We start from the raw sequence: 18420 nt of genomic DNA on the forward strand, positions 1-18420 counted from the left end.
AATATCCAGGAAGCAAAAGAGCAAAGAATTGGCGTCATGTCACACGGTATGTTTTACTGGTCAGTGTTAAACGTGTTTTGTCGGTATTAGGTGAAGTCTAATGGTTGAAGTCAACAAAGGAACAGAGCAAACGTTGCGTCGATCCGACTTATACTGTAACTAACTAATGGAAAAGTTTTGCCAAAGGGGAATGTACAGCGCAGAAAAATGCAACATTTCGCGTGGTGACATTTATTATTATTATTTTGTATTTAATATTTTTCTCTGATCTACTTTTTTTCTGTGGCTTTTCATTTCAATTCTCACTTTTTAGCGTCGGGAAATAGCGATTTGTTAGACTTAATGTTCGCCACTTCCGCAATGCTCCAGACAGAGTTATAAAGTAGCCTATATTTCTGTTGTTCTATGGGAAGTGGTCTTTAAGAATAGAGGAACTATGGCTACAGCATCGAGCCTGAGTGTCATGAAGCCAACAGATCTGATCAAGAAAATGCCTCTGGATTATGGAGGTTTTGGAGAGGTTTACCTGTGTTACCACAAAACTCTAGGCCAGGTGGTGTTAAAGACAGTCTACACAGGACCTCCACGCAACGGGTGAGTGACAGCCATGTCTGAGCATGACCTCGATTCTTTATGCTTTGCTGACTTTAAAAAAATCCATTTAAAGGCTTAGTTTGAAATGAAAATGAAAACCATCCCATAATTTACTAATGTATGCCATTGTCATATACTCCTAGAATGGCTTAAAGGGGAAGTTCACCCAAAAATGAAAATGCTATCATCGTTTACTCACCCTCAAGTTGTTCCAAACCTGTGTGAGTTTCTTTGTTCTGCTGAACACAGAAGAAGAGATTTTGAAGAACGTTTGTAACCAAACAGATCTTCATCGACTTCCATAGTAGGAAAAAAATACTATGGTAGTCAATGGGGCCCGAGATCTGTCTGGTTACAAACATTCTTCCAAATATCTTCCTTTCTGTTCAGCAGAACAAAGAAACTCACACAGGTTTGGAACAACTTGAGGGTGAGTAAACGATGATAGCATTTTCATTTTGGGGTGAACTTTCAATTTAAAATTATGGGATAATTTTTTTGTGTGAACTAACACACTTTAATATGACTGTGTGTCAGGCGGCAGAAGCAGTCTCTGCTGGATGAAGGCAGTCTGATGAGCAGACTAAACCATCAGCGAGTGGTCAAGCTGCTGGGTGTTATTCTGGAAGACGGAGACTATTCCTTAGTAATGGAGCTCATTCCCAATGGAAACCTGCTCAGCATGCTGGAGACGGTGAGACTTGCAGACTCTGCTTTAGCACTTTTACCCTAAAATGTACATCAAGTTTAGCGTTTTTATTCGAATGGGACCAGTGTGGCATTGAGTGTCCAAAGACAGTCTGAATGTACTTGTAATTTTACAATGAAATCTATTTCAAGGACGCTCAACATCTGTAAAGTTATTGGTACCTTGATCTAAAATGCAGAATCAGTTAATGTTCCTTTAACTTGCAAAATGAACATTATTACTAACTGAGGTGAATTCTTTTAAAGTCGCATGAAAGTTGCGCTAGTGTTTTCTTCCCTGACTAGGGTTGCAAAATTCCTGGAATTTCCAAAGTTGGAAACTTTCTGGAATTAACGGGAATGTGTGTGTGTGTGTGTGTGTGTGTGTATATATATATATATATATATATATATATTAGTTTTTTTTTTTTGTTCAATTAAACAATTGATTAAAGTTCTACTCACCAATAAATCAAACTCAAAAACATCATTTTTAAAATTTGTATTAGTGTGCATGCATAACTGCTTATTATGACCAAACAAAATGTTTCTATTTATGTTTGTTTAAATGATCCCAAATTTCCAATTGAGTGTATGCGTGTGACGTCACCGTCGGCCGGAGTGACTGCGGTTACACACACTGAGTGGCAGAAACACTGAGTGGCAGAAACACTGAGTGGCAGAAACACTGAGTGGCAGAAACACTGAGTGGCAGAAACACTGAGTGGCAGAAACACTGAGTGGCAGAAACACTGAGCGCCAGCGTTTGTTTTCAGCGTGAATGCCGTGAAAAACACACAAAACACATCTGAAACACATCTGAAACGGGAAAGAGCGTTGAGATTGACTGTACAACTAGATTTGACAAGAAATCTGAGGTATATACACCTCAGAACAGAGAAATAAATGAATCGCTGCAATTCATAGAATCAACTGGAGAGCGAAGGGTGGATTTGCAGTTTTGTGTCAATATGCTGAATTTAGGGGTAAAATATATATTATTGTATTGACAACTCGTCAATTAAATATTTACCATCGTATATTCTGCATAATTGGATGTTTTTAAATAAACACTGACAAAAAACTACACAAGTTTTAGGGCTGGACGATATGATGATATAACATTGATATGAGGGATCACATAGATTTAGACCTATATTGTATTTATATAAAGCATTCACAGGCAAATTTGCTTTATGTATTTCCCCGGCATCGAACATATAAATGTCAGGAAACACGATTCCTGTCGCAGTTTCCCCTATTAACTCCAGTCATGCAGCAGCTCTTCTGCCACTCATTCCGGCTGAGGGAGTGTGTTCCTGCGGGAAAGTGACGTCAATGCATACCCTCTATTAATTCCCTTAAATTCCCATTAAGTTTCCAACTTGGACTATTTCCAAAGTTCCCCAGCTCAACTTCCCATTCCCTAACTGTGACTGTATATCCAGGGTGGGATTTGCTTCCCCTCCTCTGCTCTAAATATCCCTGCCTCTGATTAATTATTTTTAGCCTCGGTTGGGATCACATTCATCCCATTCATTGAACATTCATTGAAGTTTATAAATAAGTGTGTTGGCACACCTGGCACGAGTGGCGCTATGCGTTGTTCTAAAATCAGGTTCATTCTTGCATGTTAAATTAGCGTTCGATGAACGCGCTGGGATTTTTTTTTCATAACAGTGAAAATAACTTTAAATACTTTTTTTGTAATTCAATTTTTAAATGTTACATTTTTGTATTCTTTGTTTTTGGTCATACAGATAAGAGGAATACATCATTTGAAACTAAAGAGTCTTCTTTTATTTGTATCTTATTATCTCTATGCTTTTGTAAAATAAAGGAAAAAGAAACAAACAAACAGGAGACTGGAGACTGAGCTCTCGAGACTGGAGCGCGTCACAAAAATGAACCAAAACTTCAGTCACGATAAGAATTATATCTATAGAAAGCTTGAAATGTGAAATTAATTATGTAATCCATATAAAAGCAACGAGAGGTACGTTGCTTCAATGAGGAAAGGAAAAGGCATAAGGGCTCAAATTTCACTACACTTGATGAATTAAAGTGTAAAAATGGATTCAAATATTACTTTTTCAAAAATGTTCCGTTTTTGTTTCATTAAAGTTCATAATTATTCTATAAATGTCACTTTAACAGCTGCATGGAATACCCACTGTGGTTCGTGATTTTATTTTCAAAACTTTCAGAAAGTTTTGAAAGCTTTTTTCACAAATCTGAAAAAGTTTTGCTTTTTCAAAAGGAAGTAATTTTGATTAAAGATTACGAGGCACATGGATCAACAAAAAAATAATGATGTGCACGGATAAATCATTTATAACAAATACTGCAATATTTCATAAAAAAAAAAAAGAAAAAGGATTTGTCCATTTTTGATTTCATCGTGACTGTTTCTGTCCTCGTATTTTAGTCGAGTCAAATATTGTTTGCTTCATTACCTGATTTGCATAATTCCTATAGTTTACTGGGAAATTAGGAAACCAAAGGCAGTGCATGCAAATAAACAGTTCATCAGTTAATGCAGTTCATTTGAAGTTTTCCTCAGTTTTGAAGTGGTGCACTTAATAATTTCCTCATATTTTTGGTTCCAGGTGACGGTTCCAATATCTGTGAAAGGAAGGATCATTCTGGAAATCTTGGAGGGAATGGTTTATCTCATGGAGAACCAAGTTATTCACAAAGATCTAAAACCCGAGAACATCCTGGTGGACAAGCATTTCCATATAAAAGTATATAACTTCTCTCTTAATTCCCCAATAAACACCCTTTTGTAAAAGTTTTGCAATAGTTAAATATTCAGACCTGTTTCATATTAAGGCAAGACACTACAGGCACATTTTTTTTCTTCGAGCAAGACTTTTACCCAAAGACAGAGGAAATTTCATGCATCCTCTGCACTGGTTCTGTTTGTTTTGCATCAGATTGCAGATCTCGGTCTGGCCACATCTGAGGCGTGGAGCAAGCTGACGAAAGAGGAATCTCGCAGACAAAGTCGTCTGGGAAAGAAGTCGTGTTTGCGCGGCGCTGGCACGCTGTGTTATATGGCCCCGGAGCACCTCGGGAGCATCCACACCCGCTCCACCGAAAAATCTGACGTCTACAGTTTTGCCATTGTAGTTTGGGTCATCCTCACGGGCCGTGAGCCGTATGAAAGTGAGTCTCGTTTCAGAAACACTTCCGTCTGTGGAAGGACAATGTTAACACGGCTCTTTTATTTATGCAAGAAAGTCTTTTTCTGGGTAGGAAAAGGTCTTAATACAATAAAATCATTATTGCTGTCAGTTTAAACTGCACAGTTCCTTATTCTCAGTGGGAAAAAAGGGGGTCCCTGATATAACACTTAGAAAAAAAGTCTATTAACCCCATGTAAATTTATTTGAACCAAAACAGCCATAATATAGTTCAACATGACAATTTCCTACAATAAAATAGTCATTATTTGCCATTGTGCTTTTAAGGGTATGTAAATGCATGCAAACCCACTTTAATATTTGCCCTATAACAAGCTCAAGACCAGTATTTAACCAGAAAGTGTTTTTTCTGTTACTTCAGATGCCAGAAGTGAGGATCAAATCTGCCACTGTGTGTGTAAGGGGGAACGGCCCGATGAAGCTCTAATCCCAAGTGACACACCTAAAGAGATCATAGACCTCATGAAGACATGCTGGAATAAGGAGTGTACAGACCGCCCCACATTTAAAGGTAGAAGCACTGAAGTTTTATCCTCAAATTAATGTTTTGTCACACGTGGCAGTGCGAGTGAATTGAATATATTTACCAACCACAAATCTTCCTCACCAGACAAGTTTTGCATGATTTCTGTCAATTTAGCACGTTCATTTACAATCTTAAAAATAGAGGTATTGGCATCAATGGTTCCAAGAACCTTAAACATACATAGAACCTTTACATTGCGTAAAAGTTTCTCAATTGTGGAAAGGGGTTCTTTAGATTATTCAAATGTGAACAGTTCTCTGGGGAGCCAACAGGATCTATAATGCCCTTTTTTAAAATAGGTTCCATTAGAATAGGTTCCATTTGGAACTGGAACCTCGACGCTACATCTGGTATTGAGGGAACGCTATCAGCGTGACTGGTGTCTGAGGCACATGTAAACAAAAGCCAGTAATCATTAGCAGATGGCGGTTCATGACGTCACACACGAAGCGTCTGTGAGTATAAAAGGGCGTTGAGTTACACGTCATCAACTTTTTTGTCTTCAATAGCCACGTGTAATATAAGAGCCTGTTGTAGCATTCAACTCGTGAGGGGGCTGGATGCGCTCATTACGTTGCATTCGCAGTAAGAAGCTCTGTTCTTACTTGATTTTCTCTAGCGTTTGCACTGAGTGCGTACGGCTCTCAAGGTAGTTTAAGGCACTCATGCCGATGCATTCGCAGTAAGAGGCTCTGTTATTGCTTGATTCTTTCTAGAAAGATAAGAATATAGCACTTGCACTGAGCATGTTTGGCTCTTTAGGGAGCTGAAAGCATTCATTGTGGTGTGTTGGTGTTGGGAAGCTGCACCCATGCTTGACTCATGGTTTTGTTCCTGCGGTTGCCAAGGCAGAAGGGCGGGACGAGTCACTGGGATTGTAGGGAGGAGCCTAAAGGGAGTTTTCTCTTTTTGGGCTTCTCCTGCTCTGGTGTTTTCATGTCGGTTCAGGAAGAAGCTCTTTGGTCGCTTCCGACCTGACTGATTAATGTTACGTTTCTAATTCTAAGGAATGAGATGCAGAGAGAATTGAGTCATGTGTTATTAACAATCCGCCTCCTCCGGTGCCCTGCATACACGTTTGTGAGCCTTTTATTCCTTCTATATCTCCACATTAAGGTGTCAACATATTGGAGGAATTTATATTTAGCTTGAATAGTCTCTCCCATGCATTCGAATGATTCGCATGTGAAGAGACTGTGTGAGCATAGATATGTGAGAATACTCCCAGTTGAAGAAAAGCTTGCTAGCTATCTCTCCCCTGGTGCTGTATCCTCTTAGAGGCTTAGAAAATGTTTGTCCTCTGCTTTGATCTCACACTCTGACCTCTTCAGTCTGCCGATGGTGCAGACGTAGAGAAGTTTACATAGCTGGAGTCTAAGACAACATTTGCACTGGATTAGTATTATCTGGGGCCCTTGTGTGATTTAGAAATTACCGCATTCGCACGGGAAAAGCGAAGCCTCTGATTTTACTCGAATTTACTGACTTATCTCCCGGATATGATGTCAATAGGCTATTGCTTGTCGTTATTATAGGTGTAGCTGTATGATATATCATAAACAGAATAATATTCTTTACCGTATGCTGCTATACATGTCATCCATCTCCATCTAATCATTCTTTTTGTTTTTGCTCTTCTGATGATTTTCAGCTTTCTCTTTCTGCAAATTGTATAGTTGTATGGTGAGGGTATAATGATATGACCCAGCACCCAAAATACTATCAAAACACCCCAACGCAGCCTCCATTCTTCGTGAAAGATGGATAAAAAGGCGCACAGGAAACAAAAACAAAAACATATATACAACCCAGCCAAATCACAGAAATGCCAATTCGAATGACCTCAGTGTTCGGCGAAATATGGTAGGTCATTTGCGGGGGAATTTTTACTTTACAAATTACAGACATGGCCGATTCGCACGGGATTAAGATCACAGACAACCTCCGCAATTATTGCAAATGACTAGAGGTCACCAGGTAATACTAATCCAGTGCGAATAGGGCTTAAGACAGCAGCTTTCAGGAGATATATCCCTCTCTGGGGGTCCATGAGGGCTGGTGAAGAGTGAATGGAGTTATGTAGGGCAGTATAGATTCACTCTACTTCGTTTACCTCCCTCCCAAACTACTGTTGGGTTCTGAAGTAGGGATGTATGCTCCTCTTTGGATGGGTTCTTTGATGGGTGTTCCACTATAGCTCTGGTTCGACAATGCTAATGAGTATAGGAAGTTCACCTATGGGGTGTTCGTCCTTATTATCTGTAGGTCCTAGAGCATTGATAATGAGAGTTATTGGGCAAACTGCCTTATGTCCTGCTCTCGTTTGCCTCCCTTTCCTGAGTAAAGGCTAAGGATGTATGCTCCACCTTGGATGAGTGGCAATGCCGAAGGGAGGTGCTAATTATTGAGGTTTTTAGCACCTTGCATGCTAGGCTGCTCACGTACACCTTATGGTAGAGTGGGGTAAATGGATCTATGATGGGCAATTCACAATAGTCCCTTTGTTTTGTTTACCTCCCTCCCCAACTTTTGTTGGGTCTGGAAAAAGGGATATGTACTCCTATTTGTTTGGGTGCTTCCATAGGTATGATCAGTGCTGCAAATTGACTGGTAGAGCCGATGGCTTCCCCCCCTTTTCATTGTAGCATTCTATAGTTTAGCCATTAACTATTGTGAGTCCTGGAGATTTGACTTTAGTTAAGTCAGGGAATGATGAGCTATTCTCCTCTTTAAAATAGAGTAGACTCCCTTCGGTAGGCTGCTCCCTAAGAGCCTTGTCAAATACTGGTGAGATATGCTTAACATAGCTGAGGCTTTGTTGGGTATTTTCCTCTTTGAGCTCTGCTCTCTGGGCCATATAGGGATGAGGCCTGTCCCGTAAGGGAGGGAGAAAGGTGTAACAGCCAGGACTTCCCTTGTTGTAAAACATAGAAGCTTGTGGATCTTTCCTAGTATATTGGCTTAAGTAGTAATACCACTATATGAGTCACATGGGGGTTGACATGCTTTTGACTTCGGCTGGGTATTTCCTAGAGCATATTTATGCTTTGCCCACTATGTTTATGCATACTCACTAGGGTGAGGCCGGCATTCCCTCAGCATGGCGTAGTGGGTATTACTTTCCCATAGCATCAATACCAAATGCAGACTCACAGACTTTACTGTCATCTATGCCGTCTGCCAATGATTATTGGCTTTTGTTTACACACATGGTGTCGTTCCCTATAGTGTCAATACCAGATGCAGTGTCTTGTGTACTTTCTCAGGCAACTTGGTTGCATACGCAAGTTTCATGCTTGAATGTTCAGAAACACATTATTTTTCACAAATTTGACATTGCAGGACCTCTTTTCCCAGTCTGTCAGTAACGCTCTGTTCAGTTCCTGTCTCCCTGAAGTCCCTTCTTCTGAAAATTTCTTCTCTTTATTTTGCATATGCCTTGGGCGGGAATGATTTAAATGAGGAATATTGTGACGTCTTCGTTCCCGGAAGAAATATCAAGACTACAATGGAGGTGTTTCAGGGAGTTCAGAAACAAACTGCAATATTACACATTAAAAGAAAGTTGAACATGTAAAAAAGCAAAATAATCAAGAGTGTATCATGATTTGTGAATGGAACAGGATGCAGATTAACTTGTTTTAACTTGATGCGGCATCCTTAAAAAACGCAGCACTCACTTAGGGAATCGTCATTTAGAGGGGTTTAGCAAATGCTGATCCGTGGGATTAATTGCTATGGAATAAATACCGTAGCATATAATTAATTAGATTTTAAATTTTTAATTGATTGGCAGTTTTGGTATATTCGTGACAAACAGCACAGCTCATCATGTACAGGAACTCTTGTGTGCCTCTCTCCTCTGCTTCATCTGTCCTGGAAAAATAAAGGCTAAAAAATATATCTTAAAAGACGTGCATGCTGCACTGATGTTGACAGATCATTCCTGGGTATGGATACTAATATAGTTCTGATTATAATTACCGTTCATGGTGTAAAGGGCCTAAATTCTTTTATTTGTTTTACAAGTTTTATTTGCTTGCCAAAGCCGGTTTGTAATTGCATTTGGCACCTGTTGACTGTTCATTATGGGCATGGATTAGATCGCAATCCTTTTGTATCCAAAAACCAGTTCAGTTCAGTAGATGTAATCTAGTGAACTGATTATCAATTTGTTTGTTTGTTTTATTTATTTATTTTTTATTTATTTTATTTTTACAGAAAGCTATGAGAGCTTTTTACCATTTTACGAAGAAAGGCTGGAACCAAATGTAAAAGTGGATTTGGAAAGTCTGATGGTAAGTTTTTGTTGTTGCTGTTTTGTTATCTCTCAGTTTGTGTGCCAGGTGAATCTGTCAGTGTTGGAATGTCCAAAGAAATCTCCATTTATTCTTTTAAAGGTTGCTAGGCCTGCTGAGAATATTACATAATCGCCTGAGCACAGAAATTCCCTGAGTATTTACACTTCAAAATTATAAAACATTTAAATAGTTTACTATTATTTTCTATCCTGTGCAAGATTTGTTTTATGATCGTTAAAGGAAATCTACGGAGCCCCTGAAGGGACATGGTGGTGGAAAAATATGGAAAATATATTTCAATGCTTGTGTATTTTCTCTCAAAACTTTTGCGTTCCCCCGAGAAACTTTGCTTTTGCTCACAAAGAACTCCACGCAAAAGTATTAAAGGGATAGTTCACCCAAAAATGAAAATTACCCCATGATTTACTCACCCTCAAGCCATCCTAGGTGTATATGACTTTCTTCTTTCAGACGAATACAATCAGAGTTATATTTAAAAATATCCTGGCTCATCCAAAGATTTACAATGGCAGTGAATGGGTGTTGATATTTTGAAGCCCAAAAAAGTGCATCCATCCATGATAAAAGTGCTCCACACGACTCCAGGGGTTAATAAAGGCCTTCTGAAGTGAAGCGATGCATCTGTGTAAGAAAAATATCCATATCTAAAACTAGTGCTGCACGATTAATCATATCGCAATCGCAATCGCGATGTCAAGCCTACGCGATTATATGACACAAAATGCTGCGATTTTATATTAAATAAACAAATTAGTGCTGTTAACGCAATTAACGCAGCATCTGTTAATTTTTGGCATCCTTTGGCTAGTGTTACATCATGATCCCGCTCTTATTCATGCAAATGCTTTTAAACCATTCATGCGCGATAAGACAAAAAAGAACGCGCTGCCTGTGAATGTACTGACTGTGCGAAAGAGTGACCCTTGAACTTGACGCATGACGTAATGACGAACGCGGTAGCGCAGAGGATAGAGCAAAACAAAACACAATCAAAATTATAAGAATACAATAAGCTCATTTTAAGCAATTCATCTTTTCATATAAGCCATTATTTAATCTAGACATTATTATTTATTTATTTTGTACAAATACAATATTCTCTGATGTAAGACGTTTATTTAAAGTCTATTAATTTAAAACTTCTTTTAATTTTTTTTGTACACTGACAAAACTGTCATATGATATATATGATAAAACGTGTTGATGATTAAATCAGAATCGATTTTTTTAACATGTGCACACTGCAAAAATGTACAGAGTTTCCCGCTGTTAACACATACTAACCATTCTCCTAAATTTCTTATTTTCCTTGTTTTAAAGAGCAGACTTTATATTTATCTATTCCGGGTGCTAATTTAGGAAACGACGAGCACATAAAGCTTTGTGCCGTGCTGCTTATATTTATCAAGCAGTAAAAACGCCCAAAACAAGCAGTGGATGAGAGTCCGAAGCAAGGGCTGATGGGACGATGTTGTCCTGCTCCACTTCACAGACGCACAGATGAGTGGAAGGAGAATTTGTTGCGAACTTCTTTCAATGGAAAGTAGCTAAAGCCTACTCGAAAAGTTGCTAGATGGTGTCATACACTAATTAGCATATTTATAACGCAATTGCGTTGTATTTGTTAACGAGCTCTCCCTTCCAAACTGTTAATCTGCACAAAAATCCTGATTTATAATCGAGACGTCGTCTGATAACATCCCCATACACATAAGATAAAGAGAATGGCTGTGTTCAGGTTAGAAGCAACAGAATATCTATTTTAACTGCATGCGCTGCTGCTCTCTCTTAACAGAGTAGACACAGAGAGACAAAGTCGCTCAGTTGGCAACACTTGACGGTTATTTATGACACTTCATTCAACAACAATAGCTCGTTCTGTGCGTTATACGTTGTTACGCCATTTCTACTTCATTGCCCATGCGTAGTACTTTCCTGTTTCGGTTTTCAATCCGATCGAGTGTTTACATGTCCTCTTGTTCTGATTGGAAAAGGTTCAAACGACCCTTTAAAAATGAATTTTTTTATGGATTTGGCCAATTCATTCCAATTGACATGGTTACAATTTTTTTTAAATTCTGATTACAACTGGAGTATTAGGGTCTGTGTAAACACAGCTATTGAAAAGAACAGACTCCGTATGATTCAGTGGTGAATTGGTCGTTACCAGACCATATTTCTTGCATTCACACGTCTACTTGAACTCATGTTGTGCACGTTTTGAAACCAGTCACATAATAATGACTGCATCTGTGGTAGAGATGCAGTCAGGAAGTGAAACATAGGACAGTCGTGCTAGTGTTATTTATTTCATTACATTGCTTTGTTTTGCACAGAGATTGTATCAGGGCCCTGAGGAGCTTGTAGAAAAAATGAAATCCCTCACAACAGACTCACTCACTCCTGAAGGTAAGCAAATGTATTCATAAAATGACATTCATGTTGTGGATTTGCTGTTTTACTTCGCTGATCAGCAACCATTTGACATCAAGTGCCATTTTTATTGTTTATCATTGTGACACCCATACATACATATATATATATTAGGGCTGTCACTTAATTAAAAGGTGCGATACATTTTTTATTTATTTTTTGCGTTAAAATATTTAACGCAATTAACGCAGCATCCATTAATTTTTGTGATCCTTTGGATAGCGTTACATTATATGATCCCGCTCTTATTCATGCAAATGCTTTTAAACCATTCAAGCGTGATATGGCGTTGGATGGCTATAAATAATGTTTAAATAATGGGGGATGGAATCATTTTTATCCAGACATCAATAGCTGTATTTGTATCAATGATACTGACCTTCATTCATAAAAAGATGCCATTAAACAAGTAATTAATATAATCATGTCTTTATGTTGTCTTAAAAATTATTACTTTATAAAATATCTAAACTAATATAAACCTAGAAAAACATAAATGTTTTTAATCGCGATTAATTGCATTTTTTTAAATTAATTGAGTACTTTTTTTTTTATCGTTTGACAGCACTAATATATATATATATATATATATATAAGGCACACTGAATGAGAGAAATCCTCTCCCGTGGATCACACCTCAATACTGTTAAATTTAGAGGATTTTAAAGGATTTTTTTTTCGTTCCCATTTGCTCCAATTATAAAAGAAAAAAATCCACAATAGCATTTCTATGATATTAAAAAGAGGAAACAAATGTCAAGAGATTGATTACGCTGGTCAGAAGAGAGAGAGAGACATGTCAAATTTGCCTTCACTCCCTCAGCCGCTGTATTAGAAACACTTGAAGGGTAAAGGGCCTGACTCCACCCTCTGGCAATATTTGAAAAATGCTTGCAAAGTAGGCAGAGCCCAGCGGAGGGGGGGCGTGCATCTGAGACACGTCTCTCTGTAGGCAAGGGCGTGGTTAGCTAGTACCCTCTGACGTCAGTCACCTCAATGATGGCTCATTCTGCTGGTTAAGTCATTATAGTTGTTTTGTAACACAATTTTATAACCAAGTAAATATAATAGCCGTTACTAACAAACGCAACTCACATACTAAATCCCTACAATCTGATATTCACTCTGTTCAGCATAATGTCGCCTACGTTAGCTAGAGCTACCCAAGTTTAGTCTAGCTTCGCTCATATTTTTTCAGGAAGGATATTTTCACACACAGTTCACATCCAAACAAGTCAGCACTAGCAGCTACTCACCTGTCCAAAAGAAACAGTGCAGGCTCGGCGACATTTCAAAAGCCTTCCCGATAACTATTCGTGTCTTGGAATAAACACAATGGTATTCCCTCGCCCTAATCCTCCTCCTCCTCTTGGGGATTGACTCAGCCATGTTCAATTTCTCTTGTTCGTTGATAGACGCTGGCTTCTTCTTCAGCTCCGACTTCGCGTGCAGCCGTGCACGAGCGCAAAACCTCAACACCCTCCCCCTGTCGGTGATTGGTTGGAACACTATTTATTTTGGTTTTGAGTGGTTGGTGAAACCAATTGTTTTTGTGTGCAGATCTCAGAGCCTAGGCTGCCTACAGAGACGCGGGCTTTTGACGGCCTGCTTATGGGGCGGGCAGCTAGCGGATCGTTAGGAAAGATTAGATGAATGTGATCATTTATGTTTGGGCCTTTTTTGGGCCTGAAATCGCTGATACAACCTTTAATCATAACTAACATTTATTTTCCTTGCAGGAATAACATGTATGCTTTTGAAACCTAAATGTTTCCAAAAACTTTGGTCAAAGTCAGTCAGTGTGTGTCCGAATCAACTCCAAATATAACAAACGGGGAAATGAAACTAAATTTATAAACTCATGATTTTGAGTAACAAAGTAAAGCTTCTACCTAGTAACAGAAGGGTTTGCTGAATTATGCATATGAAGAACCAATAATATTGGAGAAAAATGATTTAATGAACCCTGTCCCCTTTGCCATGCTCCTATTCTATAAAACTGTTGTACTCTTTTTGCTGGTGGGATTCTCTCTGTAATTTGTCTGAGATCCTCTGGCCGTGATTAAAGCATATTCTAAGGCATTGTCTGGAGTCTGTCTAGTTAATGCAGCGCAGCAAGTTATAGGACTCTAGAGATCTTATTACCGAGTACTAGTGTAAAAAAGGGACGAGACGTCGCCTGACTCGAAGCCATTTGTCGATTGTAGACGCAGTGCTAGAGTATAAATATTATTAAGTGTCGACTGGAGACGTATTTACATTACATGGTTCATGTGCCACAAGATCGGATCTGACCCACGGACGTATAAGCAGGAAAAAAGCTAATGGATTCCGATATTCTCAGATCGTTTTTAGATCTCATTCATATGTGGAAATAAATCTGATTCGTGCAAAAATCGGCGGCAAATGACGTCAACTCAGGTGGACACCAACCGTGATCACATGACTCTTTTCAATTTGTCCATTGCAAATTATGCTGTTTTTACTTCCTTTTTGGCCTAAGCTTTTCTAGGTCAGTACTTCTACCTTGGGTTGTATCGGCTAGTGAGTAATATGAATGCAGATACTGTATGGGATGTGGGTCACTTTTAAAAGCAGATGTAAGCTGGTCGTAAAAAAACGGATATAGTCAACATATCGGAATTGGGCATCAAGACCTTGGGCTCTATTTTAAGGATCTAAGCGTATGGTCTAAAGCGCACGGCGTAAGTGCACTTAGGGCGTGTCCGAATCCACTTTTGCTAGTTTAACGACGGGACAAATGGTCGGCGCGCCCGGCGCATGGTCTAAAAGGGTTGTCCCTATTCTCTTGAGTAATGGGTGTGTTTTGGGCGTAACGTGCAATAAACCAACCAGAGTCTCATCTCCCATTCCCTTTAAAAGCCAGTTGCGCTCACGCCATGGCGGATTTGCTATTTACATGACGGAATTTGCAAGCCGAAAGACTGAACGTGTCTCCAGAGAGGAAATGGATCTGCTTGTGCGTGAATTTAAAGTGTGCAACCAGATCATCTACGGGACAAGGTGTCATGCGTTTGTCACCCGCCTATAGGCGCACATTACTAATGCGCCATTGACTTTAGACCTGGTTTTTGTTGGTCAATGGCGGAATATTTTTCAGTTGCCTCAAAGTAGCAACAGGCCAACAATGCGCCTGAACACACCTCATTTTCAGACCAGCCGCCAAATACATTTGCTATTTAAACAACGTGTTGCAGGACGTGAAAACGATAACTGCGTCGGGCTGAAACTAGCAAAAAACACTTGCATTGCGCCTGGTGCCGCATTGCACCGTGTGTATGATCGGGCCCTTAAGTGTAAATGTGGCTTAGAGTGACAACACTGACTGAATTTGATTAAGTCTGTGAATTTTTTATTATTTGCAACAATGTTCATTATACATCAGATGCTCATATATGCAACGTTTCATGTGTTTCCGCAGACCCTTCGCCATCTTCCAGAGACTCTCCAGCGCCCTTGAGGAGCTCAGACATCGGGCCGGTGGAGGCCAGCATTGAAGACCTCAGCTTCAGGACGGCTGAAGAGTCTCTGGAGGTCGACGCAGCTCCTGCCAACTCTCCACATCTGGAGCTGAAACTGGCACAAGAGTACAACTATCACAAATATGGTAGTCGAATAGTTGATCAGCCGGACTTGGCATCGCACAGCATCTATAATCTGCTCCCACAACAACCGGCCAATAGCAGGTGGGCCGGAGATGTGTCTTCTCAGATGTCTTCTGTGAAACCCACCACTTACCCAACCTCACAGGACAATCTCTATCTGAGACCGGCTGCTGCGAGTTCATTTGACGGTTCTCACAGGCAAGACTTGGCTAGTCACCTCTCGATGCCGTATTCTGAGGTGGACAGACTTAATCATCCTCATCCTCCAACATACAATCGTTTCAAGTCCTGCCCAGATAGTGGATCTGCAGCAGAGTCTCTCATATCGGATTCAAACCCTGGCCAGCGTTTGAACTCACAATTCATATGTCCTCCGTCTGACTCGGGTACAGTAAACAGTGAACAGTGAACAGCTCATACATGCAAACTCGGCAGCTTGCGGTGAAATTCACCGTTCTGACATCAAATTCGTGCAAATCAAAGACAATGCTATTTTAGTATCAGTGATATAATATTATAGATTTTGTTAATAATTATTTTATATTTTATTTCACTTTAATTTTAGTTCAAGTTTTAGTAATTTGAATAAAAAGAAAAGTCTGTCTTCAGAAAAGTTTTGATTGCATTTTCTTTTATCTTACATCCATATGATGCCTAATAAAGTAGAGTTTATAAGCACAGCACTGCTTTTTTTAACGGGTAATCGCTTTATTTATGCTTGTCCATAAACGCTATCTACTGTCAGAGAGTGAATTTTCATTTAACACTTCTGGCATTTTTGTTCAGACCAGTTATATGTCACATACATAACCATTTATTTGGTTGAAATCTGCGGTTTATCATTTTATTTTAATTATTAGAACTGTAATGTTGTTTACATCATCACCTTTCCCGCTGGTTCTGAGTTTGCAGGCATGAGAAGCTACTGAGTTGTTTTTTCTTGGAATTGCGTGCCGTACTGGGACCGTACTTTTAACTTTTCTCCTTCTTTGTTTGCTTTTTCTTTAGGGTGGCCTGTGAACATCTCGAATGCCAAAGCAATTCAAATCGGGAATTGCAACACGATGAATTTGCGATTGTCTGATAGCAGCCCATTCAGCTCATTATCCACTGGATCTGTCAACAGAACCAGATATAATGAGCTTATATCGAAGTACGGTAAGACGTTCTCACGCTGCTTCATACCTAGTGAGTTGCTGTGGAAAGTTCAGGGTTACTTTTAAACAGTGATGGGAATAACGGCGTTATAAATAAACGTTATCTTTTTCAGTAACGAGTAATCAAACGAATTACTGTTTCCCCCGTTACAACGCCGTTACCGTTACTGATAATAAAATGCAGCGTTACTATAATTGAGCTCACTGAAGCGGTTTTCATCTGAGTTGGCTCTCTCTCAGCCATAGGACCTGCAAAGTTTCTTCTCTGGTGTGTGTGTGTGTTTATGAGACGCCGGACTGGACAAAAGCGAAGCGAATGCCGAGAGCGCGGTCGACAGTGCGTGAGAGAGACCAAAGGTCTCCAAGCTTTATATAGTATGTGTTTATAAATAAATTACACATTTCAGCATTAGAATAATCTCCGTAGCCTATTGGTATCATCTGCAACGTTTTAATTAGTTTACATGAGCCGCGTTTCCACCGAAATTACCCGGAACAATTTGTCCCAGGAACTTTTTTTCCCCCAGACCTGTTGCTAGCCACGTTTCCATCGCAGTCTAGAGTACCGTGAAGATTAGGCAAATAGTCCAGTGACGTAGGACTGCGCGCGACTTTACAGTTCCCACTGGATTTCATCATGAATATAAGCTGAATAAAGCCTGAACCTCGTCGTCAGTCCATCGGTCGTATTTTTTAAACTCCATTGTTGATTCGAATAGCAGACGACTGTTACTGCACGCACCGCAACAGAAGGTGTTTGAATAAAATGCTGCGTGGAGTCAGCCAATCAAAATGCGGAATTAACTCAACCAATCAGCATGTTCTGCGCCCAAGTCCCACCCCAGACAGTTCCTGAACTTTGAAAAAGTACTACCTCACGAGCAGGGACTTTTGTAGGGGGAAATATTTACCCGGAGCTTCATTTAGCCCCTGATTCCTGATACCCCTGATACCACCCACAAGTTCCTTGTTCCTGGGGAAAGTTCCTGCGGTGGAAACGCGGCTATGGTTATAAAAATAAAACCTAAAAATAACAGGGAACGTTCTGGCAACGTTCTCTTTAAGTTATAAAATAAACCCCCAAATATAACCTGCAGGGAACGTTCCTAGAAAACATCTTTGTTTGACACGTGCGGCAAACACGACTATAATTTGGCTTAAATAACTTCTGATGATGACATTCTCTGTAGGTTATAAAAATAAAACCCCAAAATATTATATTTTATTATTATTATTTATTTTTGGTACATTGTTCAGTATTATATTGAGAGCACTTCTTATTAAACAGTTTACTGTGTGAGGAAGAAAATACTTGAAGTAGGCTACAGTCTACCAGTTGTGTGACAGTTTTATAATTTTAGTTTGCACTACAAAGAGTGTATTTTTTTATTATTATTATTTATAAATTTTTGGTACATTTCTTAAGAAACATAATTTATTTTTTAGACTTATTTGTTGGCCAGTTGTGGTCTGTGCAATAAATATTAAAAGTTCTAAACAATCTATTGTGTTTTATTGTTCCACTAATGATAATATTTACAATAATATATTGAATTGATAGGCATCTCTCACATTGTCCCACAGCAACATTAAAATAGTGTAGATTACAATGTACAATGTTTTATAAAAATAATTTATTCTAATTAGTGTCCATTTCATTCATTTAACATAAATAACACATAATTATTTTTTAAAAGTAACGCAATAGTTACTTTCTCTGGTAATTAGTTACTTTTTAATGATGTAACTCAGTTACTAACTCAGTTATTATTTATGAGAAGTAACTAGTAATATATTCCACTACAAATTACACAATAACTGCTATAAAATGTAATCTGTAACATATTTCAGTAGATTACTTGAGTA

At 39.0% G+C, this 18420-nt stretch overlaps 1 protein-coding gene across 2 annotated transcripts in view; it reads left to right on the plus strand.

Annotated features, from left to right (window-relative positions):
• ripk1l (receptor (TNFRSF)-interacting serine-threonine kinase 1, like) overlaps positions 1-18420 on the plus strand; it is a 23921-nt gene continuing 5501 nt past the window's right edge. The window contains exons 1-9 of one of the 2 annotated variants that reach the window (XM_082174002.1): positions 1-594; positions 1132-1288; positions 3891-4028; positions 4221-4452; positions 4852-5001; positions 9238-9314; positions 11675-11747; positions 15214-15783; positions 16406-16550. In XM_082174002.1, the coding sequence (XP_082030128.1) occupies positions 437-594; positions 1132-1288; positions 3891-4028; positions 4221-4452; positions 4852-5001; positions 9238-9314; positions 11675-11747; positions 15214-15783; positions 16406-16550 (1700 nt within the window). In that variant the 5' untranslated portion in view covers positions 1-436. Of the gene's footprint in view, positions 595-1131; positions 1289-3890; positions 4029-4220; positions 4453-4851; positions 5002-9237; positions 9315-11674; positions 11748-15213; positions 15784-16405; positions 16556-18420 lie in introns of both variants that reach the window. The other variant, XM_082174001.1, reaches the window with a different exon arrangement.

Source organism: Leuciscus leuciscus (genome assembly GCF_965113295.1).
Source record: "Leuciscus leuciscus genome assembly, chromosome: 6".
Classification (NCBI taxonomy): Eukaryota; Metazoa; Chordata; class Actinopteri; order Cypriniformes; family Leuciscidae; genus Leuciscus; species Leuciscus leuciscus.